Here is a 26,350-nt window from a genome sequence, read left to right on the forward strand (position 1 = left end):
GTAAGTGGAGCGGTACTATAGCCGGCTGGGTGCTTCAGCTTAATACAGCAACAAAAATAAGACATGTGGAAGATGGTGGAGATTTTAAGGAGATGGGGAGACAATGGGGGCAGTGGAGGGGGGTTGCATGCAGAGGGCAGAGCTGAATAGGGGTAAAAGTGAAATATGGATGCTGGTGCAGAGATAAGCAGCTGTGGAAGAATGCTGAATTCTGCACTCTGTGTGTAGCACAACCCTAAACTCTGCACTATTTATGTAGCACACCCTAAACTCTGCAGTCTGTGTGTAACCCCCTCCCTGAACTCTGTACATAATGCACTCCTGGTATTTAATGACCCTATTAAGACCCTCCCACTGTTAGTGAAATGTGACCACACCCACTATTCGATGCAGTTTGGAGGGTGTGTGTTGAGTTCCTATACCTTTTTTTAGAGAAAAAAAGCCCTGACTCAAAGTATAGGTATTCTACACTTTCAGGGGAGCAGCTTTTTCAGTTTAACACATTTAAAAGAAGAAATTAATAATTTGTTTCCACTTTTTGGCACGAGGTGCCTTTTTAGTTATGGGAGTTGGGTGTCTCAGCCTTAAGGGGACACAACACTGATATCTGCGAAATGTTTTTGAAGGCGGTGCACTACTTTCTGAGTGTGATATATTTTTTAGCTTTTAATAAAGTTTATAGTGTTTTTATGGTATTACACTATCCAAGATCCAAGACTTTGTTTTGTTTTTTGAACAGAGGAGTCCTAAAGGTTGGTGTGGAGTTGGACAGTTATTATCAAAGAAACATTGATGACTGTGGGAGAGCAGTGGTGCCTTTGAATTAACGTTTTAAAGGGGAATGTGCATCTATTTTCAACCAAATACAGGTCCAAAGAGTAAGGTGAGAGCGGAGGGTGAATGGTGGTAGAACCCTCTCCACTTTATTCAGTATAAAGGATGTTTGAAAACTCCACAAAGCACAGCATCTAGTTGTTCACGCATTTTAAGGGACTGCATCATTGGACATTTTTTCTTTTATTTAATAGTATCTTATATATCATTTCACTCATCTTATGATTATGATGTTTATGTACTGTATGTGTGACAGTTCATTTATATGCTGATCATACAGTATCTCACAAAAGTGAGTACACCCCTCACATTTTTGTAAATATTTTATTATATCTTTTCATGCTACAACACTGAAGTAATGACACTTTGCTACAATGTAAAGTAGTGAGTATACAGCTTGTATAACAGTGTAAATTTGCTGTCCCCTCAAAATAAATCAACACACAGCCATTAATGTCTAAATCGCTGGCAAGAAAAGTGCAGACACCCAAACTGGTCCCAATTATCCATTTTCTCTTCCCAGTGCCATGTGACTCGTTAGTGTTACAAGGTCTTAGGTGTGAATGGGGAGCAGGTGTGTTAAATTTGGTGTTATTACTCTCACTCTCCCACTGGAAGTTCAACATGGCACCTCATGGCAAAGAACTCTCTGAGGATCTGAAAAAAAAAAAATAGTTGCTCTACATAAAGATTGCCTAGGCTATAAGAGGATTGCCAAGACCCTGAAACTGAGCTGCAGCCTGGTGGCCAAGACCATACAGCGGTTTAACAGGACAGGTTCCACTCAACAGTAGAACAGGTCTCGTCATGGTCGACCAAAGAAGTTGAGTGCACATACTCAGCGTCATATCCAGGGGTTATCTTTGGGAAATAGATGTATGAGTACTGCCAGCATTGCTGCAGAGATTGAAGGGGTGGGGGGTCAGCCTGTCAGTGCTCAGATCATACGCCGCACGCTGCATCAAATTGGTCTGCATGGCTGTCGTCCCAGAAGGAAGCCTCTTCTAAAAGATGACGCACAAGAAAGCTCGCAAACAGTTTGCTGAAAACAAGCAGACTATAGACACAGATTACTGAAACCATGTCCTGTGGTCTGATGAGGCCAAGATAAACGTATTTGGTTCAGATGGTGTCAAGTGCGTGTGTGGCGGCAACTAGGTGAAGAGTACAAAGACAAGTGTGTCCTGCCTACAGTCAAGCATGGTGGTGGGAGTGTCATGGTCGGGGGCTGTATGAGTGCTGCTGGCACTGGGGAGCTACAGCTCATTGAGGGAACCATGAATGCCAACATGTACTGTGACATACTGAAGCAGAGCATGATCCCCTCCCTTCGGGGGACTGGGCCACAGGGCAGTATTCCAACATGATAATGACCCCAAACACACCTCCAAGATGACCACTGGCTTGCTAAAGAAGCAGAGGGTAAAGGTGATGGACTGAACAAGCATGTCTCCAGACCTAAACCCTATTGAGCATCTGTGGGGCATCCTCAAACAGAATGTGGAGGAGCGCTAGGTCTCCAACATCTACCAGCTTCGTGATGTCGTCATGGAGGAGTGGGGTTAAGGCGATGCTGGAAAATAATGGTGGCCACACAAAATATTGACACTTTGGGCCCAATTTGGACATTTTTAACTTAGGGGTTTACTCACTTTTGTTGCCATTAGACATTATTGGCCGTGTGTTGAGTTATTTTGAGGGGACAGCAAATTTACACTGTAATACAAGCTGTACACTCACTACTTATTACTCACTACTTAAAATATTTACAAGAATGTGAGGGGGTGTGCTCACTTTTGTGAAATACTGTGTGTGTGTGTGTGTATATATATATATATATATATATATATATATATATATATATATATATATATATATAAACATTATATATTATCATTACATCAGGGCCTGCCTCTTACATTGGGGTCACCAGAGAGCTGTCACGTCACTTGCCACAAGATGCAGATTGTCAGACTGGGTATATACAGAGAGGCTGGGTTTATACAAAGAGGCTGGGTATTTACAGAAGATATGCTAGGGTAGTACAGAGTTTCCTAGCCTCAATAGCCATCCCCTAGGGAAGTCACTGGGCAAGTGGTTAACATCTAAAAACAAAACAAAAAAAAACGTTAGCTCTGCTGCTTAACCGCAGCAGAGCTAGCATTTATTTTCCTTTTTCTTCACATGCCAGCACCTCCGTGTATTCTCCGCGTGTTGTGCATCTGTATAGGTACATATCAGGGCTACATAATAGAAGGGGTTTTGTGTTTTACAATAAAGCTTTGTTAGTTTAAAAAAAACTTGCTCCTAACTTTTTTTTTTGCTGGCTCCTAGATTCACAATATGTCAAGCCCTGGTGTGGACGCATAAGTGTCTCCTGAGCTGGATAGCGCAAACACACCCACAAACAGGAAGGGGGAGCTTACGGCTTTGGGACTGGTCACAGGAGAACAAAGAAGACAATTTTAAAAAGAAAGGCTCCTCCTATAAAGTAAGTTTGGGCCTCTTAAAAAAAATTATAATAATAAAGTTATGGGTTTATTCACTTTATCTGCTACCGGACCGCCCACCGCATATATACTGCGGTCGATGTAATTGGACACAGCAGGAGCCAATCAGCAGGTCCGGCGGTCGTGATGGCCACCGACCACCTGCGATCGTTCAGAGGAACGACGGAATGGCATTACTAGTTAAAAATAAAAAAAAGTCCCTAAATCTATCCAATAGTTTGTAGACACGATAACTTTTGTGGAAACCAAAATATGTAGCAGAATATAAATTGATGAAGAAATTTGATTTTTTTTATATTTTTTTTGGATATGTTTTATAGCAGAAAGTAAAAAATATTGTTTTTTTTATTTTATTTTTTTTCAAAATTGTTGCTCTTTTTCTGTTTATAGCGCAAAATATAAAAACTACAATGGGGATCAAATACCACCAAAATAAATCTCTATTTGTGGGAAAAAAATTGCATCAATTTTGTTTGGGTCAATGTCAATTGTCAGTACTGTATCGCAAAAATGGCCTGGTCATTAAGGGGGTAAATCCATCGGGGCTGAAGTGGTTGAAGAACAAGTCCACTTTTTCTTTCCCTGTTTCTTGACCTCCCTAATGTAAGGTGACTAGATTCTTAAAATGAAATCCAGGGACATATTTTTTTTATTACCAAATGGTAAACTATTTTATAAGAATATTTTCCTCAAATTATATATGTAGAGTATGTGGTATGTGTTTATGGAATGATTGTATGATATTTACATTTTTTTCTCCCATTTCATCCATGAGATAAAAAAAATACTTCTAGAATTTTTTGGGGATATGGTAACCAAATGTTAATAAGATAAGATAGAGAAAAAACTTTTCAATGCATATTTTGTATTTTATTCTTACCAAAGAAGCGCAGAGGTGCACTATATACAGAGTGCAGAGTTCAGGGGTGCGCTATATACAGAACCACATATTAGGTTAGGGTGACCAGGCGCCCTCCGGACTGAGAACACTGTTCCCGGACCAAGTCTGTCCCCGGCAAGGGTGGCACCAGGTGGGTACTTGAGTGTGCTTAAGCACCCCTAAAAAAAAATTAAATGCCCTCATAGCACCCCCCAAATTTCAAATGCCAATACTTGCATCTGTCACAATTTTTTTTTTTTTTTAATACCTGCACATCCCCTATCAATATCAGAAGGCTGGAGGCTCTTTATTTTCCTGTGGAGGGATACAGCTGCTTTAGCTGCATAAACTGATAATCTTTAGTTAGACCAGGCAGCCTGATTTCAGGGGTGGATTGATATACAGCCTCTCTGCTGCTTCCTTTAGCCAATGAGAAAGCATTGTACCCACCCCCTTCCTCAGCCCGCCTGATTTGACTTCTATGCCAAGCTGTATCAGGAGGAGGTGCCGGCAGATCGATAGGAGTGGAGAGAACTGAGCCTGCTTTGGTGGATGAATTAAAAGAGGCAGACGTATCATTTCTTAGCCTCTGCAGTGAGCCTGCGAGTCTAAAGAAACAGCTTCTGCCAGCAATGAGAGAGCAGGGGCTGTTTTCACAGTGTGTGATACAGAAAGTTAGAAGAGCAGCACCAGGACAGGATAATTATCTATCTACCTCCCTCCACCCCCCCCCCCTCACTCTATGCAATCATACCTCTCTCCCTCTGTCCAACCATATATCCATCCCTCCCTCATCCAACCATCTCTCCCTCCCTCTGTCCATCCAACCAACCATCTCTTGTACCATCCACCTAACCATCTCTCCCTCCCTCCATTCAGCCCTCCCTCCAACCATCCCTTGCACCATCTATTCCTCTCTCCCTCCATCCAGGCCAGTGCTCTTGTACACAGGTGGCTGAGCCCATTCAGTGTATTTGCAGCCCAGGTGCAATGTACAGCCCTTCACTGACAAATAGTTGTGTGCTGCTGTATTACTCTATACAGTGATCATAAACATCAGTACAGCAGTGTACAACTATTCATGTCAGTGACGGGGTGTACATTGCACCTGGGCTGCAATTACACTGAATGGGCTCAGCCACCTGTGTGCAAAAGCCCTGGATTTCAATAAAAGTAATGTGAACTTTCTCTCTGTATTATGTCTCTTTTTTCATGTTAGTGTAAACGATATCTCATATTGAGTTTGGTGGTCAGTACCATCACCAAATGCAATCTTTTCAAGAGAGTCTGCTAATTCACAAATCCACACTCTATGTAGTGCATGCCTGAATGCTACACTCTGTACATAGCGTGCTCCTTAACGCTGCACTGTGTACGTAGCGCGCTCCTGATCTCTGCACTGTGTACGTAGCGCACTCCTGATCTCTGCACTGTGTACGTAGCGCACTCCTGATCTCTGCACTGTGTACGTAGCGCACTCCTGATCTCTGCACTGTGTACGTAGCGCACTCCTGATCTCTGCACTGTGTACGTAGCGCACTCCTGATCTCTGCACTGTGTACGTAGCGCACTCCTGATCTCTGCACTGTGTACGTAGCGCACTCCTGATCTCTGCACTGTGTACGTAGCGCACTCCTGATCTCTGCACTGTGTACGTAGCGCACTCCTGATCTCTGCACTGTGTACGTAGCGCACTCCTGATCTCTGCACTGTGTACGTAGCGCACTCCTGATCTCTGCACTGTGTACGTAGCGCACGCCTGATCTCTGCACTGTGTACGTAGCGCACGCCTGATCTCTGCACTGTGTACGTAGCGCACTCCTGATCTCTGCACTGTGTACGTAGCGCACTCCTGATCTCTGCACTGTGTACGTAGCGCACTCCTGATCTCTGCACTGTGTACGTAGCGCACTCCTGATCTCTGCACTGTGTACGTAGCGCACTCCTGATCTCTGCACTGTGTACGTAGCGCACGCCTGATCTCTGCACTGTGTACGTAGCGCACGCCTGATCTCTGCACTGTGTACGTAGCGCACGCCCGATCTCTGCACTGTGTACGTAGCGCACGCCCGATCTCTGCACTGTGTACGTAGCGCACGCCCGATCTCTGCACTGTGTACGTAGCGCACGCCCGATCTCTGCACTGTGTACGTAGCGCACGCCCGATCTCTGCACTGTGTACGTAGCGCACGCCCGATCTCTGCACTGTGTACGTAGCGCACGCCCGATCTCTGCACTGTGTACGTAGCGCACGCCCGATCTCTGCACTGTGTACGTAGCGCACGCCCGATCTCTGCACTGTGTACGTAGCGCACGCCCGATCTCTGCACTGTGTACGTAGCGCACGCCCGATCTCTGCACTGTGTACGTAGCGCACGCCCGATCTCTGCACTGTGTACGTAGCGCACGCCCGATCTCTGCACTGTGTACGTAGCGCACGCCCGATCTCTGCACTGTGTACGTAGCGCACGCCCGATCTCTGCACTGTGTACGTAGCGCACGCCCGATCTCTGCACTGTGTACGTAGCGCACGCCCGATCTCTGCACTGTGTACGTAGCGCACGCCCGATCTCTGCACTGTGTACGTAGCGCACGCCCGATCTCTGCACTGTGTACGTAGCGCACGCCCGATCTCTGCACTGTGTACGTAGCGCACGCCCGATCTCTGCACTGTGTACGTAGCGCACGCCTGATCTCTGCACTGTGTACTTAGCGCACTCCTGATCTCTACACTGTGTACGTAATGCACTCCTGATCTCTGCACTGTATATGTAGCGCACTATTGAACTGTTTATAGCGCCCCCTTGAACTCTGTATATAGTACACCCTTGAACTCTGCACTCTTAATGTTGCGTGCGCCTTAACGCTGTACATCGCGCACCCCTGAACTCTGCACTCTGGATATAGTGCATCTCTGTGCTTCTTTGGTGAAAATAAAATACAAAATATCCATTGAAAAGTTTTTTCTCTATCTTACCTTCTTAACATTTGGTAGTCATATGCCAAAAAATTCTAAGAAGTATCGTTTTTTTGTTTAATCACATGGATGAATAGTGAGAAATAATGTATATACCATACAATTATTCCATAAACACATACCACATAAACTGCATATATAAACTTGAGGAAAATATACTTAAAAATAGTTTACCATTTGCCAATGAAAAAAACATTGTCCTCAGATTTCATTTTAAAAATCTGGTCATCTTAACCCAGTGTTTCTCAAATCCAGTCCTCAGGCCCCCCCCAACAGGTCATGTTTTCAGGTTTTCCATTATTTTTCACAGGTAATTTAATCAGTTTCACTGCCTTAGCAATTACCACAGCCGTTTCATCTGAGGGAAATCCTGAAAACATGACCTGTTGGGGGGGCCTGAGGACTGGATTTGAGAAACACTGCCTTAACCTAATACAAATGTACCAATGATCCCCCAAAGGGTTGGGACTTTAGAGGCAGAACTGTATCACCATTTTTGCAAAAAAATTACATAATCTTTATTATATCAATAATAGTAAAACAATGAATTAAAACAAAATCTGTCCGGCTGTTTTCCTCCTATACAAATAAACTGCACTGTCGTACTATATTCTTTGTAAGACTTGTTACATAGACTTGATATTCAGAGTTGTCATAGAGATACCTGACACATTTTAGAGTAAAAAGTTCTCCTTCTTCAGGGATAACTACAAAAAGTGCAGCACAATCGTAACTCACAAACCCAAAAAGGAAATAGGGGTGATGTCAGGGCTGGGCTTAGCCCTTCCTTCTTAGAGCTGGTCACTCAGCTGTCCGCTAATTGCCAGCTCCTATTTCTCCGCAGTTACTCAGCTGTTGATGATATCCTGCTTGTCAGTCCTGCCTACTTAAGCAGTTCAGCCCAAGGGATCTGTGCCTTCGCCTTGGTCAACATCACAAGACACAAACTCCTGCTTTCCTTTTAAAGACTTGCTTTGCTGACATCCCTTCTAGCTCCAGATCCTGCTTGCTGTTTCACTCATTGATCCCTGACTTCTGACTTGACTGACTATCCATTTCAGTTACTGAACTTTGGCTGTTTTGACTACATTTGTTCTTTTTATATTTATTATTAAAAAAAGTGTGATTTTTAACTGTACTTCTGTCTCGGTCTGATTTCATGGTTTCTGACAAGTGATCCCAGTCAGGTGTGATGCGCCCAGAAAGCACTGAGGTCACCCAGAGAGATGTTTTTATTTAGTGAGCCTCTTCATAGGAAATATGAGGCATGCAAAAAGGAAATATAGGAAACATGCAGGGAAGGTCTTCTCTCAGAGCCATCTATTTGCCATAAGCCGTCTTAAAGGGGACCATCCCAGACATAAGGAAGTGAAAGAAGGCGGATGAACTGAGTGACAAGAAGTTGGAGACTGAGTGATTTTATTCACATAACCCCTTAAAGGGATAAAGCTCGGGTGAGTGGGGACCCGAGGGGGCAAGCATGGAGGAAGTCACTGGATTTTTCCTGATTGCGCACTCAAGTCACTTAACCTGATTCTCATATATATATATATATATATATATATATATATATATATATATATATATATATATATATATATATATATATAAAATTTTACTCTGGAGACTTGTTACACATTAACTGAACACCTCATCATTTTTCTTCTTTTTTTCATTTTTTTATTTTTATTCTTATCTCCATTTTTATTTAAATTTTTTCAGTTTTATTATTATTTTTTTATTATATAACAATTTTTTGGTTTATATATGTTTTATATTTCTTCACAAGATTTTTCAAAGCAGTTGGTTTGAGATATAAAAATTGTTGGTGCTGCACTGGTTTGCACATGATTTTGCACTTTTGTGCACAATGTACTTTATGTAATCTGGAGAACTCTGCTTTTTTGCACATTTTTTTCTTTTGCTCATTATTTGGACTCTATCAACACATGGATGGACTAATGACATTTTTCTTATTTTTTGCACCTAGAGATATATAGAGTAATTTATTGAACTTCATAGAAGCACTGGATTTAAGGGTTTCACATCTATATTTATAGTTGTAATTATACATATTTTTCCGTGTTTGATATTGATATTCCTTTACATTTGTGTATCACAGTTCATTGGTTTAACTCATCCCTATACTCTGTATTGCTTTATGCAAACAGGCTGTACGTAAACAACGGGGTGTTTTTAACCTGCTCACTTTAAGGGTTAATTGCACACGCACTTAATATAGGGGAACACTGCATATAATTTCCATAGTCTCATTGGATGATTCAATTTGAAAAAAAATAGAGGTAGTGTGATTTCACTACTAGAGAAGATATTCTGGACCTCCCATTGTGTAGGAGGGCCTTCGACCTTGACTAGCTAAGAGGACTTAAAGGCCCCCCAGAATATCGTTTTAGCCCATATAATATATATATTTGAGGTAGCGCTTGGGGCCCTATTATTCTTTAAAAAAAAATATGCAAAAGAGGAAATGTGGCTAATCGCCCAAAGAGGAATAAAAAAAAAAAAAAATGTATATTTCTTTCTTTGCTCCCTACTCTATATCCAATGGACAATTGTAGCATAAAAGAAATAAGTATTCGGTCCTGGATGTCTAACAGAAAATATATTCCTATGGAGGAGGCAAATAACTGCATCCGTTTCAAGAAGAGATACTGCCAGTAAAGGCAAGGATATGGTCCGGTAGGAGTCTAGGCTGAGGCCACTTTCGATCTGCACTTAGTATATGGGCTGTTGGGTGTGTGACATCTTTGCAGCTTATGTTACACAATGGGCTTAGATGAACACTACAGACACTGGCACCCAGATTCGGTGGATCACTGAAGCTGAACCTTCAGCGCTTAGAGTGGTGCTCTAAGTAATCTAAAAGGGTCACATTTGTCCTACATGAACAGGAGATTGAGCTGCAGAGTTCTGGAGTGAAAATGGACTAAGTCAAAGGCATCTACCATCTTCACCAGCACCTTTTATGCATGCTCTAATTGAGGGATTTTCCAACAAATGCAAAAACTTCTAAACTGAGGAAGCAGTACCTATACCTGTGCTGTGTACAGAACTAAGTCTAAGTACTCCTGTCAGAACCAAGGCCAACTTCTGAACTTCTGAATTTTTAGCACTCTTCCAAACCTATCCAGGACTTGCACTATCTGCAGGACATTTGATGTCAGTTTCTGAGCCGATTTCTCCCTTAGAAGCATGTCATCCAGGTACCTCACAATGGGGATACCCCAAGTCCTCAACAACTCTTAATGGTTCTTCAACTTCAATCACAGAAACCATTGGTGAGGCTAGAAAATCTGCATGCGGAGGTAGAAATACTCAATATTCACTGACCCCAGGAAGTGAGGCAATCTCCGACCAAGCTTACTCCCGTCTTTATTTTATTTTTACCATCAGGAACTTGTTAAGACACTTGAGGTCCAGAATGGGCCGATCGCCTCCATATGGCTTGGGAACTGTGAACAGGTTTGAAAGGAAAAAGACAGAAAAATTCTCTTTTTTGTGGATTCGAAGATACCCTTGAGTGCATAAAACATGGAGGGGGAAAGCAGCAAAACTCCAACTTGTAGCCTCTGGTCACTTCTTGAGTCCATGCGTCTGCAAAGGTCAGTAAACGTCCCCTCAAAACCATGCATGTGGGGGGTGATCCTTCACTGTGAAGGATTTGCCTCCAGGAACAGAGGACTTGGGGGTCCAATTTTTCCTCACAGAACTGGGATGCAGCCTGTTACTTGGAGCAAAAGGCTTGTTGCTTACAAAAGGAACTCTTCTTGAATTCTGAAGGCATCACAAGTTTTTGACCTGACATTTTTCTTCTTCTTAACCGCTTCAGCCCCGAAGATTTTACCCCCTTCCTGACCAGAGCATTTTTTGCGATTCGGCACTGCGTCGCTTTGACAATTGCATGGTCGTGCGACGTGGCTCCCAAACAAACATCCTTTTTTTTCCCCACAAATAGAGCTTTCTTTTGGTGGTATTTGATCACCCCTGCGGTTTTTATTTTTTGTGCTATAAACAAAAAAAGAGTGACAATTAAAAAAAAAAAAAAAACTAATTTTTTTACATTTTGCTATAATAAATATCCCCCAAAAATATATATATATATAAAAAAAAAATTCCTTCAGTTTAGGCCAATACGTATTCTTCTACATATTTTTGGTAAAAAAAAAAAAAAAAAAAATCGCAATAAGTGTTTATTGATTGGTTTACGCAAAAGTTATAGCGTTTACAAAATAGGGGATAGTTTTATGGCATTTTTATAAATTTTTTTTTTTTGCTAGTAATGGCGGTGATCTGCGATTTTTTTTTTTTGATTGTGACTACGACATTATGGCAAATACATCGGACATTTTTGACCCATTTTTGGGACCATTGTCATTTATACAGCCATCAGTGCTATACAAATGCACTGATTCCTGTGTAAATGACACTGGCAGTGAAGGGGGTCAGAGTAAACGTGTCCTGGGGCATGTTTCTAACTGTGGGGGGGAGACATGGCTACGTGTGACACGTCACTGATCTCTGCTCCCGATCACAGGGAGCAGATATCATTGACACTGTCACTAGGCAGAACGGGGATGCTTGTTTACATTAGCATCTCCCCGTTCTTCCTCCCTGTGAGACGATCGTGGGTATCCACGTGGCGATATAGTCTGCGGGACCCGCGACCCGACTCACGGAGGTCCCGGCTGGTGCGCACGGCAGCAAATTTAAAGGGACATACCTGTGCGCCTGTCGGTAACTGGTTAAAGTGTAAGTAAACCCCCCTATCGTTTTCAGCCAAGGAAGCTGACATCTTTGCCTCTGTTTAACCTACAACTGCCATGATGCTGCACATGTGATCAGTTTAGACACCAGCCATTGGATGGTTTGACAGTTTGGTTGAGAGCACAACCAAAGGGAGTGTTAACTTTATGGCACGTGCTGGAAATTAATTGTTTTATGGATGGGTTTACTTCTGCTTTAAGGGGTAAGAGCCATGTTTATCTCCACAATCACCTTCTGAACAAAGGCATCCAAGTATTGTCCAAACAAGCATTTACCCCAAAGGGCAGCTTTTCCATTTGGTTTGTACAATGCAGTTCCACTGACCAATAATTGAGCCATAGGATCTTTTTTATGTGGGCAGATATGGCGTCACTGCGTCACTGCGTCACTGCGTCACTCAATCATAGGTGTAAATGGAAAAAGGTAGGTATAGCGTTGTTCTGGGGTGCAATATTGCATACCACTGTGTAACAATCTGTGCGTCTCCAAATAGTCAAAAAATGTATAAAAATAAAGCGACAGGTGCTCTTCAAATCCGTGATCCTTATAGACCCCTATAGGTATTGCACTCACCCCATACAGGGGTATCTGGCTTTCACAGTATCTGCCAATGTGCAGCAATCTCCAAATCTGTGTCTGCGGTATCAGCTATGCCTTTCCTAACTTGCGGTGTCAGGTGTACCTTTCTCCTTTAAATCTCATGCTGCATCCCCCGCCTATAGGAACGACACATCTCCATAGTGTGATTCAGTTTTAAATTAAAATTACCACAAATGGATTGAAAACTTACTCACATTGCTTCAAATGCATATACAGCCTTTATAAACAGGAAGCCGGGATGATTCAGATATATAAATCCAGCCTAAAGGTTTGTATTTTAAGAACAGAGCATTATGCCTCACTCAGACTTTAAAGTGTTTCTTAAAATGATTCTAAAGGTCATCATTTAAAAAAAAAAAATACAAACATTATACTTGCCTGCTCTGTGCAATGGTTTTGCACAGAGCAGCCCCGATCCTCTTCTTTTTGGCTCTACCACTTCAATGAGTGCCCCCATAAACAACCGCTTTCTACGGGGGCACCTGTGCGGGCTTGCTCCCAAGATACCCTGTCTGCGTTTGTCCAGTGCAGAGGGAGAGATCGGTTGCTCTTGTGCTCATTGTTGGATCGAGATCTGGCTCAGATTGGTATGGGGCAGGCTGGAGGGATCCTCTAGCAGAGGTTTTTTTGCCTTAATGCAAAGAATGTATTGCTTTCTGCACTGATGTGCAGACATGTTGAAACAGGAAGGGCCATCCCCAAACTGTTCCCACAAAGTTGGGAGCATGAAATTGTCCAAAATGTCTTGCTATGCTGACACCTTAAGAGTGCCCTTCACTGAAACTAAGGGGCCAAGCCCAACCCCTCAAAAACAACCCCACACCATAATCCCCCCTAAACCAAATGATTTGGACCAGTGCACAAAGCAAGGTCCATAAAGACATGGATGAGCGAGTTTGGCATGGAGGAACTTGACTGGCCTGCACAAAGTCCTGACATCAACCTAATAGAACACCTTTGGGATGAATTAGAGCAGAGACTGCGAGCCAGGCTCTCGGCCACATAAGTGCCTGACCTCACAAATGCGCTTCTGGAAGAATGGTCAAACATTCCCATAGACACACTCCTAAACCTTGTGGACAGCCTTTACAGAAGAGTTAAAGCTGTTTATAGCTGCAAAGGGGTGAGCCAACTCAATATTGAACCATGCAGACTTAAGCCTCGTACACACGATTGGACTTTCCAACAGGAAATGTTCGATGACAGGCTGTTGGCGGAAAATTTGACAGTGTGTATGCTCCATCAGACAATTGTTGTAGGATTTTCCGCCAACAAATGTTGGCTAGCAGGTTTTCAAATTTACCGGACAAATGTGTGTTGCTGCATTTTCTGAGCGTGTGGACAAAAGTCCAAAGTACAAACGCGCATGCTCGGAAGCAAGGACGAGCCACAAGCGGTTGGTCTTGTAAACTAGTGTGCGTAATGGAAAATTAATATTCGTGACGTGGCAAATTATGAAATCTCAAAACGCAGCGCACATTCTCTTCTTCTTTAATGGGATAATAATGAAGCTGCTTTTGCTGGCGATACTGATGGAGCTATTGCAAATGAATTTTCAAAGGCTTTTTTTTTCTAGTGATATCAAGAATATTATTAGTATTTTTTTAGGCAAGTTACAACACCATTATCCTATAGTTTTTACGATCAAAGATACAACTATGTCCCTGGCCAATTTTACATTGTATATTTTTTTAAATGAAACTGCCTACTCCCAAACTGTCATTTGAAGTAAAACATAGCCAACTATCATTCTCCACAATTTTGTTTATTGTGCATTAAAAAAATACAATTAGACATGCTATCTGCTAATAGAACTTAACCAAAAGGTGCATTCAAAAATATACCAAATCAAATCATTATTCAACCAAAAAAAACAATGTCAAAGCACTAACTCCAAGGCCAATAACAAGTTATCTCTTCCAATTCCACAACATGGCTGGTTGACAAACGACCATTCAGAAAAACATTAAGTGAAAAGTGTGAATCAACACTCACCAAACCTCTACTAACATGAAATTAGCAGAAGGAGCCCAAAGGGTGGTGCTAAAGAGCTGAAAAACCAACATAGTATGTCACTACGTTCGTGATTGTTGGCCAACAATTGTGTGACCGTGTGTATGCAAGACAAGTCTGGGCCAATGCCCTTTAACCACTGGGCACTTAAACACCCTTAATAACTAGACCAATTTTCAGCTTTCGGTGCTCTCACATTTTGAATGACAATTACTCAGTCATGCAACACTGGACCTATATGAAATTTTTGTCCTTTTTTTCACACAAATGGAGCTTTCTTTTGGTGGTATTTAATCACCGCTCGTTTTTTTTATTTTTTGTGCTATAAAAGAAAAAATACAGAAAATTCTGTAAAAAAATGAATTTTTCTTTGTTTCTGTTATAAAATTTAGCAGATTAGTCATTTTTTCTTCATAAATTTTGGCCAAAATTTATACTACTACATATCTTTGGTAAAAATAAGTACAAATTGGTGGATATTATTTGGTCTTTGTGAAAGTTATAGAGTCCACAAGCTATGGTGCCAATATCTGAAAATTGATCACACCTGAAGACGGCCTATTTCAATTCTTGAGACCCTAACATGCCAGAAAAGTACAAATACCCCCCAAATGACCCCTTTTTGGAAAGAAGACATTCCAAGGTATTTAGTAAGAGGCATGATGAGTTTTTTGAAGTTGTCATTTTTTCCCACAATTCTTTGCAAAATCAAGATTTTTTTTACTTATTTTTTTCTTCACAAAATTGTCATATTATCAGTTTATTTCTCACAGACAGCATATGCATACCACAAATTACACCCCAAAACACATTCTGCTATTACTCCCGAGTACGGCGATACCACATGTGTGAGACTTTTACACAGTGTGGCCACATACAGAGGCCCAACATGCAGGGAGCGCCATCAGGCATTCTGGAGAACCCAGGACAATTCTGACATTTCTCTCCTACATGTAAAAATCATCATTTATTTGCTAGAAAATTACATAAAATCCCAAAACATTATATATGTTTTTTTAGCAAACACCCTGGAGAATACAATGGTGGTCGTTGCAACTTTTTATCTCGCACGGTATTTGCGCAGCAATTTTTCGAATGCTTTTTTGGGAAAAAAAAAAAACAGTTTTGTGCTTAAAAAAAAAAAAACTGTAAAGTTAGCCCAATTTTTGCATAATGTGAAAGATGAAGTTACGTTGAGTAAATAGATACCTAACATGTCACTCTTCAAAATTGCACACGCTCGTGGAATGGCACCAAACGTTGCTACTTAAAAATCCCCATAGGCAACGATTTTTTTTTTTTTTTACTGGTTATATGTTTTGAGTTATAGAGGAGGTCTAGGGCTAGAATTATTGCTCTCGCTCTAAGGTTCGCAGCGATACCTCACATGTGTGGTTTGAACACTGTTTTCATATGTGGGCGGGACTTGTATGCGTTCGCTTCTGCATGCGAGCACATGGGGAGAGGGGCGCTTTAAAAAAAAAAAAAATGTATTGTTCATTTTACTTTATTTATGTTAGTTTGACATTTTTTTCCCCAAAAATAAATTTTTTGATCACTTTTATTCCTATTACAAGGAATGTAAACATCCCTTGTAATAGGAATATGGCATGACAGGTCCTCTTTACAGTGAGATATGGGGTCAATAAGACCCCGCATCTCACCTCTAAGCTGGGAAGCCTGAAAAAAAAAAAAAAAAAAAAAGATTCTGGATTTGATAGTATTGGCGAGTCGGTAGAAGCACCAGAGGGCGGCAGGAGGGGGGGATGTCTATGGCTGGGTATCTCAGAGTATGGCGTTGCAGAGCATTGCAGGATATTGGCGGGTGTTGCAGAGCATTGCAGGGTATTGGTGGGTGTTGCAGAGCATTGCAGAGTGTTGCAGGGTATTGGTGGGTGTTGCAGAGCATTGCAGTGTTGCAGGGTATTGGCAGGTGTTGCAGAGCATTGCAGGGTATTGGCGGGTGTTGCAGAGCATTGCAGAGTGTTGCAGGGTATTGGCGGGTGTTGCAGAGTGTTGCAGGGTATTGGCGGGTGTTGCAGATCGTTGCAGGGTATTGGCGGGTGTTGCAGATCGTTGCAGGGTATTGGCGAGTGTTGCAGGGTATCGGCGGGTATTGCAGAGTAATGCAGGGTATTGCAGAGTGTTGCAGGGTATTGCAGAGTAATGGCAGGGAATTGAGGGGTTAATTTTCGGTGAGCAGCGATGTGGGCACTGCAGATGCAACCCACATCGCTGCTGACACAGATCTCTTCCCCCTCCGCTGTACTGATCAGTACAGAGAGGGGGATGGAGGAACCAGCGTCATACCATGACGCCGGTTTGTTTACAAGTGATCACTCCGTCATTTGATGGAGCGATCGCGTGGTAAACGGCCGCGATGAGCGGGCGTTTACCGTGATCCATGATGCGCCGGGTCCTATGGACCCGGCGGTCACGGATGCTCTCGAGTGCACGCCCCAGGGGCCTCGTGAGAGCGGAATTCTGGGAGGACGTCATATGACGGCCTCCTAGAGTTAAACAACCGCCCTGTAGCCGTCATTCGGCTATGGGCCGGTTGTTAAGTGGTTAAACAAAAGTCCACAGTTTTGTTGGCCAACAATCCGATCGTGTGTAGGCTTAAGACTCCATTAAAATTAATGTGCGTGTAAAGGCAGGTGTTCCAATACTTTTGATAATATAGTGTATATGTAGGCACAGCTGTCGCCTAAGGACACTTGCAAAAAACCAAGGCTTAGCCAAGTGTGGAAGGGATATGTCTGGGTGGGAATTTCTGACTTTATTTGGCCAGTGTCCACTCACCTGAAAGGTGACAGCATAACACAATTAGTAATGAACTTTAAAGCCTGTGTCCGGTGATGTTCCCATAAAGAAAGGAATTGTTCTTGGCCTTCAAGGAGGGGGTAAGCCTTCCCATACGGAGCCCTAAGCTTCTTGGGGCAGGTGGGTACTCTTGTTTGAGGAGGGTGACCAGTGCAGCTCCTAATGGATGATGTCCTTAGATGGGGATGAAAAGCAAACGCTTTTTGAGTGAAGGTTTCACAGGCAAATACTTTAGCAGCTGAGTCCTTCCCATGTTCCCTGACAGGAGACTGATAAGGGGGAAATGCGAGAGGGGTTATTTAACAAGCCATCTACACTGTGGGGTAGATTTACTAAAACTGGTGCACTCAGAATTTGGTGCAGCTGTGCATGGTAGCCAATGAGCTTCTAACTTAAAGCGGTTGGATACTGCTGGAAGTTTTTTTTTTTTTTTTCTTCCTGCAAGATAAAGGCATAATGTGCTAGTATACATTGCATACTAGCACATTATGTGGAATTTACCTTAAAAGGAAGCGGTTCCAGTACCACGATGTCAGCATGCAGCCGCTTCCATTTTCACCCATCTTGTTTCTGGGTTCGCAGGCTCCGGCTCTGTGATGGGCCTAAGCCACAATGACGTTCACGGCCCAGGGCTCAGAAGGAATGGCACCTGCTGCCGTTCCTTCAGAGCGCATGCGCCAGCGATGTCACTGGCTGCATGTAATATAAATCTCTCCGAAACGGTACTAGTTTAGGAGCGATTTACACTACCTATAGGCAAGCCTTATAAGCTTGTAAATGACAGCAGAGGAATTTTATTTTCTCTTTAACCACTTTAGGACTGAGCCTCTTTCTGAGATTTGTTGTTTTTGCTAGAAAATTACTTAGAATCCCCAAACATCATATATATATTTTTTTGGCCCTTTGTCATTTAAAAAAAAAAAAATATATATATATATATATATAGGAAAAAAAAAAGTCCCTTTAAGAGCTATGGCCGGAAGTGACATTTTGATGTTGATTCCACCCTGCAGGGATATGGATATGGCGCCGCGCCCCCCCCCCCCATCATCATCATCTCCATACCCAGGCAGAGACAGACACGTTTGCCCTCGCCTCTACCGACAGCTCCGGTAAGTGTCGGAAGGCACCATAACGCAGCAAGGAATGAACTGCCATAGTGACAAGATTTCTTATAATGACCTTAGTCCAGTCAGCATGGTCAACACAAGTTGCAGTCCTTCAACTGTCACAAAAAGATTTAGACAGGGCCTCCAAATGCTGGTCAATGGGATCCTTAAAAAAAAAAAAAAAAACTGTTGCATCCTCCACAGCGATGGTTAAAGATTTGTTAACCACTTCAGCCCCAGAAGAATTTACTCCCTTCCTGACCAGAGCACTTTTTGTGATTTGGCACTGCGTCGTTTTAACTGACACTTGCGTGGTCTTGCGACGTGGCTCCCAAACAAAATTGATGTCCTTTTTTCCCCTCACAAATAGAGCTTTCTTTTGGTGGTATTTGATCAGCTCTGCGGTTTTTATTTTTGCATAAAAAAAAAAAAAAAAAAAAAAAAGCTAAAATTTTGAAAAAAAAAAAAAAAACACAAAGCATTTTTTACTATAATAGATATCCCCGAAAAATATATATATATATAAAAAAAAAAATTCGGCTCAGTTTAGGCTGCTGCCAATTCTTGTACTTGTATTTTTGGTAAAAAAAAAAAAAATTTGCGCAAAAGTTTAGCATCTACAAAATAGGGGATAGTTTTATGGCATTTTTATTGGATTTTTTTTATCTAGTAATGGCAGCGAATTTTGACACATTTTTGGGACCATTGCCATTAATACAGCGATTAATGCTAAAAAACAATTGCATTGGTTACTGTAAAAAATGCCACTGGCAGTGAAGGGGTTAACCACTCAGTGGCGATGTAGGGGTTAAGTGTGTCCTAGGGAGTGATTCTAACTGTGGGGGGCTGTGTGTGACATGTCACTGATCCCTGCTCCCGATTACAGGGAGTGCTGATCAGTGTCATTAGGCAGAATGGGGAGATGCTTGTTTCAATTAGTATCTCTCCATTCTTCCTCACTGTGAGACAATCACGGAGACAGCGTCCACAGGACCCGCGATTACAGGGCTCCCAGCGGGTGCGCACCCGCAAGCCACCTCTTAAAGGGCACCGTACAGGTACGTTAATCTGCCTGTACATGCCCTTCTGCCACAGTAGATCTGCGTGAGGCAGATGGGAAATGTTTAAGATGGGATACTTACTGCCTGATCCACTGAGGGATTAGTCAGTTTTTAGCCAAATCTTACTCAAATGGGTACAGGGCTGATAGAAATGTATAAACTTGTTGGCATTCCTACAGTCACCATAAATATTTAGGGACTTTTTTTTTTTTTTTTAAATGGTAGCGATAAGCAAATTTTTTTAGTGGGATTACAACAGACAAATCTGACCTCAATTCCTCAGAATTGAGTGATTACACATTTTTTTCCTTCTGCTTGATCTGCAATTGCATCTGACTACTTACATTTTTTTTTTTTAAACTGTTGCTTAAAGCCAGAAGATTGGAATGTTAAATGAAAGTAGTTTTGAGGCAGGTCTGTGATTAATTGTGTAGAGGAGAAAAAAAGATAAAAAACGCACGCACCCCTTGTTTGCAACTCCCCACAGCTCACAACCGGTCCTGCTTTTCAGCGGGCACTGCTATAGCTACAGACATTCAAGCCTGACTCCAGACCACGACACCAGGGCTCAGATACTTACAAACCCAGCCACTAGCAGCAGGAGAGGGCCAGGTGGCTGATGGCTAGTTGGCAGCAGAGACTGTACACGGGCAGAGCATTCCATATGTAATTTGCAGTCCAAAGATGCAGCAGAAAAGGCACTTTCATAATGCGTCAGCGCAGAGACCAGAAACATTGTGCCTAAGTCAAGCTTGGAAAAAGCTCAACTAGATAGCTAGAAACACCTCTTTTTGTCTTTCTTCAAGATCTAGACCTTATCCATCCTTCTACCCCTGTTTTTGAGTTTGCAATGGTACCCTGGCCAAAGAATCTTCAGCACAATTTCTGGTGATATGGGTCTGCTCAATGCTGCTACAGTGTCACTTTAAAAAGGTGTTCCTCACTTTCCTTGTACATAATGCTAGCCTGAACTGGCCTAAATTCAAGCTGCAGGTGGCCCTGACAAATAATTTTTGCATCCAAACATATGCAGTCACTTATGAGACTGCAATTGTTTAAAAATTGAACAGGCAGCAGGGAAAATTCCTCCATCTATACTGTTTAGCATGGATTTTTTTTTTTTTTTGATGATTGCTTGTGGTGCAAGCTATATTAAAATAACCTTTGGTCTCTCTCTCTCTCTCTCACACACACACACACACACACACACACACACACACGTTGGTGCATTAAGTATATGCTAAATGAAGTTCTGATGAAGAGCGTCACCCCCACGAAACCAGGCAGCGGCGAGGCATGCTCAATCCACTGGAATGTAGTTCCTGAAAAGCAAAAATCATTTTTTGCAAGGGAAGTTGCACTTTGTAAAGAATTTTTCCCAGAGCTTTTTTCCTACTTCCAGATAATTGGGTTTTGTTTGCAAAGCAAAAATTCACAAAAAAAAAAAAAATACACACCACCCACACACAAACAAACAAACTCAGGTATTTCATTGCTGCAAGCTGGGTTCAAGCAGGTCTTCCTGGATTTTATATAGAAAGCAAGTTTGTAAATCTTATTTACGAGTGCCAGTTTTTACCATTTTCCATAACGTTAAGAAGGTGCGGCAGGTTGCTTATGAACGATTTGTTTTATAGTGGGTGCTTGAAGCCATATCACCTGCAACTATAGAGCCATGTATCTATAGCCATAATCAGAGATGAGCAAGGGTGAGATAGTGAAAAATGTATAAAATAGTGCATCCCCAAAAAAAAAAAAAAAAAAAACACACAGCTCTGTCAAACTTAATGGTTTTTATTAACAAAAAAATAAAAGTTTGAGTGCACAAGCTGATGCCAAATAGCTATGATAGTTCCGCCTCATACTCCTGTGTATAATAACGCAAAAGTTTAAAAAGGATACATACTAGATGTGCCTTTGTACTTTTTTTTGACATGGAATATGTTTGGATTTTTACTGAAAGTGCAAAATATTATATCTTATTTTATTAGAAAGCAGATTTTACTCTGCCAAGTAGAGCTAGAACTCTCCAAGCAACAAGAGCTTTGCCAATATCAGTCTAAGGTCTCACTCAGCAGTGGGCATGTTAGCAAAGACCTCTGCTTCCACATGGATAACAAGAGCCCTTCTGTAGCACGCTGGCAAAGGATAGGCATTTATGCCCAGACTGTGGCTGCTTAAAAAAAAAAAAAAAAAAAAACCACACAAGTAGGAGAAGACTTTTCTTAGCTTTTGTTCTGATGCAGCTGAAATGCATTTACATTAAAACTAAAGTTAAATTTGGTTTTAATTGAACAAAAATAAATTAGAATTACAGGTACCAGGAGCTGCAACAGATGTCCTAAATGGCACTGGAATTATTCAATATCTGCATCCATTTTACTTGTTTGATGTACTCCTTTGCACATTCATAACGTATACAATTTTTCCTCTACGCTTCAAGGTAAATACCACACATGTTGTCATCTACAACTGTAACAGTTATTGTCAACTACAGCATTAAAAAAAATTAAATACAACCATATGGTTCCAAAACAACGTTAAGTAAAAAACCAATGCTGACCTTTGAGAACTCAACAATGAGCCCATCTCTGTTGGGGTTTCATAAAATGAGAACAAGGATTACCAATTTTTTACATTTTTTTCCCCCCAGTAAGGAGAAACCATGGTTTAAAATAAATGCAAACTTCTACATGCCAAGAACACACAAATTAAAAGCATGATTTGTCAGCACATAATTGGTAAATGCATCCTGCTGCATGTTGGGCTGTAGGAGTCACTGCCAAATCTCTTAAGTCTTTACATAATATTTTGGGCATCACAGCGATTTTTCTTTGTCTTCTCCATGGACATCTGCTTTACATTTGGATAGAGACTGGTACAAAGCTAGTCCAAGTGGAAGGGTCGTTGTAGTAAATGTCCTTGAGATACTACCGATTTCCCCCCTCCTGCGTTTGAGCATTGTGTAGAGGACATCTAGGAGCTGTGACTTGTCACATCCTCTTCATAGCCTTCTGTTTTCATATCATTGAGGCCAAGATCTTCATTCTGATCAAATGATCGTTTATACTTCTCCACTGTCATTTCTGGATCTTGCTCTGGTGCATAGACATTCTGCAAGAGAAGAGGAAAATACCCAATCCACATGGTGAAATATAGTAGCCCCTAGCAGAGCTGACCTTTTGCACATAAGAATCATTTTGCCAGGTCCCTTTCTTAGCATTCCTATAGTGGCCACCAAACTGCAGCTCTCACAGAACAAAACAGGGCTGTTGTCAAATTTGTTTTTTTTTTTTAGACAATAGACTATGCAGCTCAAAGTGGGAACACACTCTGGATATTGCTGGATTAGGGCTAAAGATATTTATTAAAGTTGTCCTTCTTGCAAATTAAAGCAGACCTTAACCAAAAAGGTACAGTTGTCCTTTAAGCTAGTCTTTTGTGGCCATCAGTAGGGTTTCTATTAGAGGTCAACCGATATGGGTTTTTCTCTGACCGATGCCGAGATTTAGCAATCACGGCGGCAGATATATGATGCCGATTTTTTTGGGCCGATATGTTAGGCCACTTCCCCCCCCCCCTTCATCTCATAAAATCTAACAGACACCTTTCCCACTGGGGCGTTTTTCAGGGGCTTTTGGGCTAAAAATAATGCCTGTAAAGTGCCCCTGCAGTCTGTGTGAAAGCCTGAGTGCTTTCACACTGAGATTTGCTGGCAGGATGAAAAAAATAAAAATAAAAGTCCTGCAAGCAGCATCTTTGGAGTGGTGTATACTGCTCCTCCACCACTCCTGCCCATTGATTTGAATGGGCACCACTGCTGAAGCGCATGCAATGCGCTTTGGCAGCGGTGATTCACAGGTGCATTTAACCTCTTCCTTGGCCACTAGCTGGGTTATATGCACCCCACTAGCAGCCGAATAGCACCGCTAAAATGACGGTAAAGCGCCGCTAAAACATTAAACAAAACAAACCTCCAATCAGTTTACTTGTATGTATAATTTATTTTTTTTTCCAAAAAAAAAAAAAAAAATTGCGTTTGAAAGACCTCTGCGCAAATGCCGTGTGACATAAAATATTGCAACAACCGCCATTTTATTCCCCAGGATCTCTGCTAAAAAAAAAATTCTGTATAATTTTTGGGGGTTCTAAGTGATTTTCTGGCAGAAAATACAGGAATTTTACTTGTAAGCAACAAGTGTTAGAAAAGATTTAGTCTTTAAAATGGTTAAACTGAGAACTCTACACACTGAGTTGAGTTCATTCATAAGTGTAAACATTGTATCTCTTTACTCTTTTCTTGGCAGACTGCCCAGAGAGGAGGAAAGTCTTCACTGAAGACTCAGGCAACTTGCATTGACTTCTATTACAGAAGTCATTTGCAAGTCTCGCATCGGCAAATATCGGCCGGCCGATATATCGGTCGACCTCTAGTTTCTATACACGTTTATAAAAAGCATCTAAATAATATATTTTAATTATGGTGTGGGTTTGTTTTTCAGGGGTTGGGCTTGCCCCCTTAGCTCTGCTTAAGGCGGAAGCATACCAAGACATTTTGGACAATTTCAAGCACCAAACTTTGTGGAAATAATGTTTCCACAAAGAGGATGGCCCCTTCCTATTCCAACAGGACTGCACACCAGTGCACAAAGCAGTCCACAAAGACATGCATGAGATTTTAGTTAGAAATCTGCCTTCTACTATAAACTTTCAACAGGCAAAGTGGTGACTGGCTTGGAGCAAGAATGAGAAGGTAAAATCTGAACTTCTTACGTGCACAATTAGGAGGTCATTGATGCAAATCTTAACAAAACAATTGCACAACATAGCCAGGTTTTAGCAACCTGTATGGTTAGGTGACGTAACAGTCTTTCCGTTTGATAGTGTTTGGAAGTTTACCTGAAGGTAGCTGTTTCCAGCTGCATCATCAAGAATTAAATGAACTTTCATCTGGCCTTCTAGGATCTGCAGACAAACACAGACAACTTCAGTTTGAACAAATGACAGCAAGTTATATACACACATTTCTTGCGTCGATACTGAAGGCACTCCGGTACAGTCACATGATCTCCCCAGAGGCTGGCTTCAGTAGAGAGGAGAGCTCACCAACAATGGCTGCAGTGCCTATTCGGTAATGTCACACAGACTACTACAGGGCATCCATTGTTGGATATCCCTGTGTTGGGAGCCATTTATGCAACTGGACTGGACTGGAGTGCCCTTAGAATAAGTACAGACATATTTCCTTTACAGGGTAGTTAGTATAGGGCTTAGAATGAGGGTTGAAGCAGGTTTAAGCTTAGATAGTATTTGACTGGACTACTTCATTTGAAGTGTGGACTCAGAGGGGATTTTTGAGGGAAAAGGGTTTTTGTTCAACCGAACCAGCCAAATGAAATCCATGAGTACCTTATAAAAAGGACTTAAGGTGGAAGCGGAGGTAATGTGTGCGCTGTCACACTAGGTTATGCGCCCGAGACCAACCTCTGAGTTAACAAATTTGAAAACTTTGCACAAAAAAAAAAAAAAAAAAAAAAAAAAAGAAGAAGGGGGGCGGGGGGGTGGCAAAGAACCCCCCCCCCCAAAAAAAAACATTGGCTTACCGAACTCCTAATCCCATCCCAGTGAGCCAATGAGAGACTGGGACCTGATGAAACATGAAGTTGCATCATTGTTGGTTATACAAGTACGTTCCACTGCCAGAAGAGGATGGAATCAGGTCACCACTCAGATAGAAAAAGAAATGGACCCAAATTATATCGCCCCTCAGCAGGAATGTGAGATGTTCGCATCTGAGTGTATGCATCTATACCTGCGACACACACACACACACACACACACACACACACACACACACACACACACACACACACACACACACACACACTTCTATTTCCTGGAAAGGATTGCTTGAATCTCTGGATTTGTTAAAGCTCTGAACCAAAATGCGTTTAAAATGATTCACCCTAAAATGGCACATGGATACTTTACCTTTTCTGGATCTTCATATCTGGAAAGGACCGTATGCGTCCATCTCTACAGACCTTTTTATCTTTTTCGCAAAAAGCACAGCAGGCAATTCCCTACTTCATTTCAGACGCGCCCATCACCCACATTTGATTAATTCCATACCAAAAAGGGTAAATTACTTAGAATTAAAACAGAATTGTAGTGATAACATGGACTTTTTGAAACCAGCTAAAAGCTTGGACATTTTATAGAAAGGCATTATAGTCGAAAATTATGGAGAAGAGCCTTCCCCCTGAGCAGCAGAATATACTCCTTCATGAAATTCAACAACCTGCATACACATTTGAGGCATGTATTGAATACCCACCGGCATCTCCTTAAGAATGATCCAACACTAAATCTATTTATAGACACTGAACCACACATCACATTTGGGTGCAAGCAGATTTATTGGATTTGAGATAAAAGGGTCAGGACCCATGTGGATCACTCCCACAGGGTACCTACAAATGTAGCACATGCAGGTTTTTTCAGTTTGTAAAAAAAAAAAAAAAAAAAAAAAAAAAGAAGAAGTGTAGGTCAGTGGTACCCTTTAACCACTTCCATACATATTCACGGCAGGTTAGCTCACCTGCACGAATCGTCGTATATGTAAGGCAGCTCCTTTAACCACTGGGCACTTAAACACCCTTAATAACCAGACCAAGTTTCAGCTTTTGGTGCTCTCACATTTTGAATGACAATTACTCAGTCATGCAACACTGTACCCTTATGAAATTACTGTCCTT

At 41.8% G+C, this 26,350-nt stretch overlaps 1 protein-coding gene across 1 annotated transcript in view; it reads right to left on the reverse strand.

Annotated features, from left to right (window-relative positions):
- Window positions 1-21,370: 21,370 nt before the first annotated feature.
- ZPR1 (ZPR1 zinc finger) overlaps window positions 21,371-26,350 on the reverse strand; it is a 42,635-nt gene continuing 37,655 nt past the window's right edge. Inside the window, 4 exon segments of the mRNA XM_077456962.1 lie at window positions 21,371-22,561; window positions 22,564-22,590; window positions 22,593-22,706; window positions 24,492-24,557. Of these exon segments, the coding sequence (XP_077313088.1) occupies window positions 22,523-22,561; window positions 22,564-22,590; window positions 22,593-22,706; window positions 24,492-24,557 (246 nt within the window). The 3' untranslated portion in view covers window positions 21,371-22,522.

This window comes from Lithobates pipiens, unplaced genomic scaffold, assembly GCF_037356315.1.
Source record: "Lithobates pipiens isolate NorthernLeopardFrog02 unplaced genomic scaffold, aLitPip1_a1.2 Scaffold_27, whole genome shotgun sequence".
NCBI classification, from domain to species: domain Eukaryota; kingdom Metazoa; phylum Chordata; class Amphibia; order Anura; family Ranidae; genus Lithobates; species Lithobates pipiens.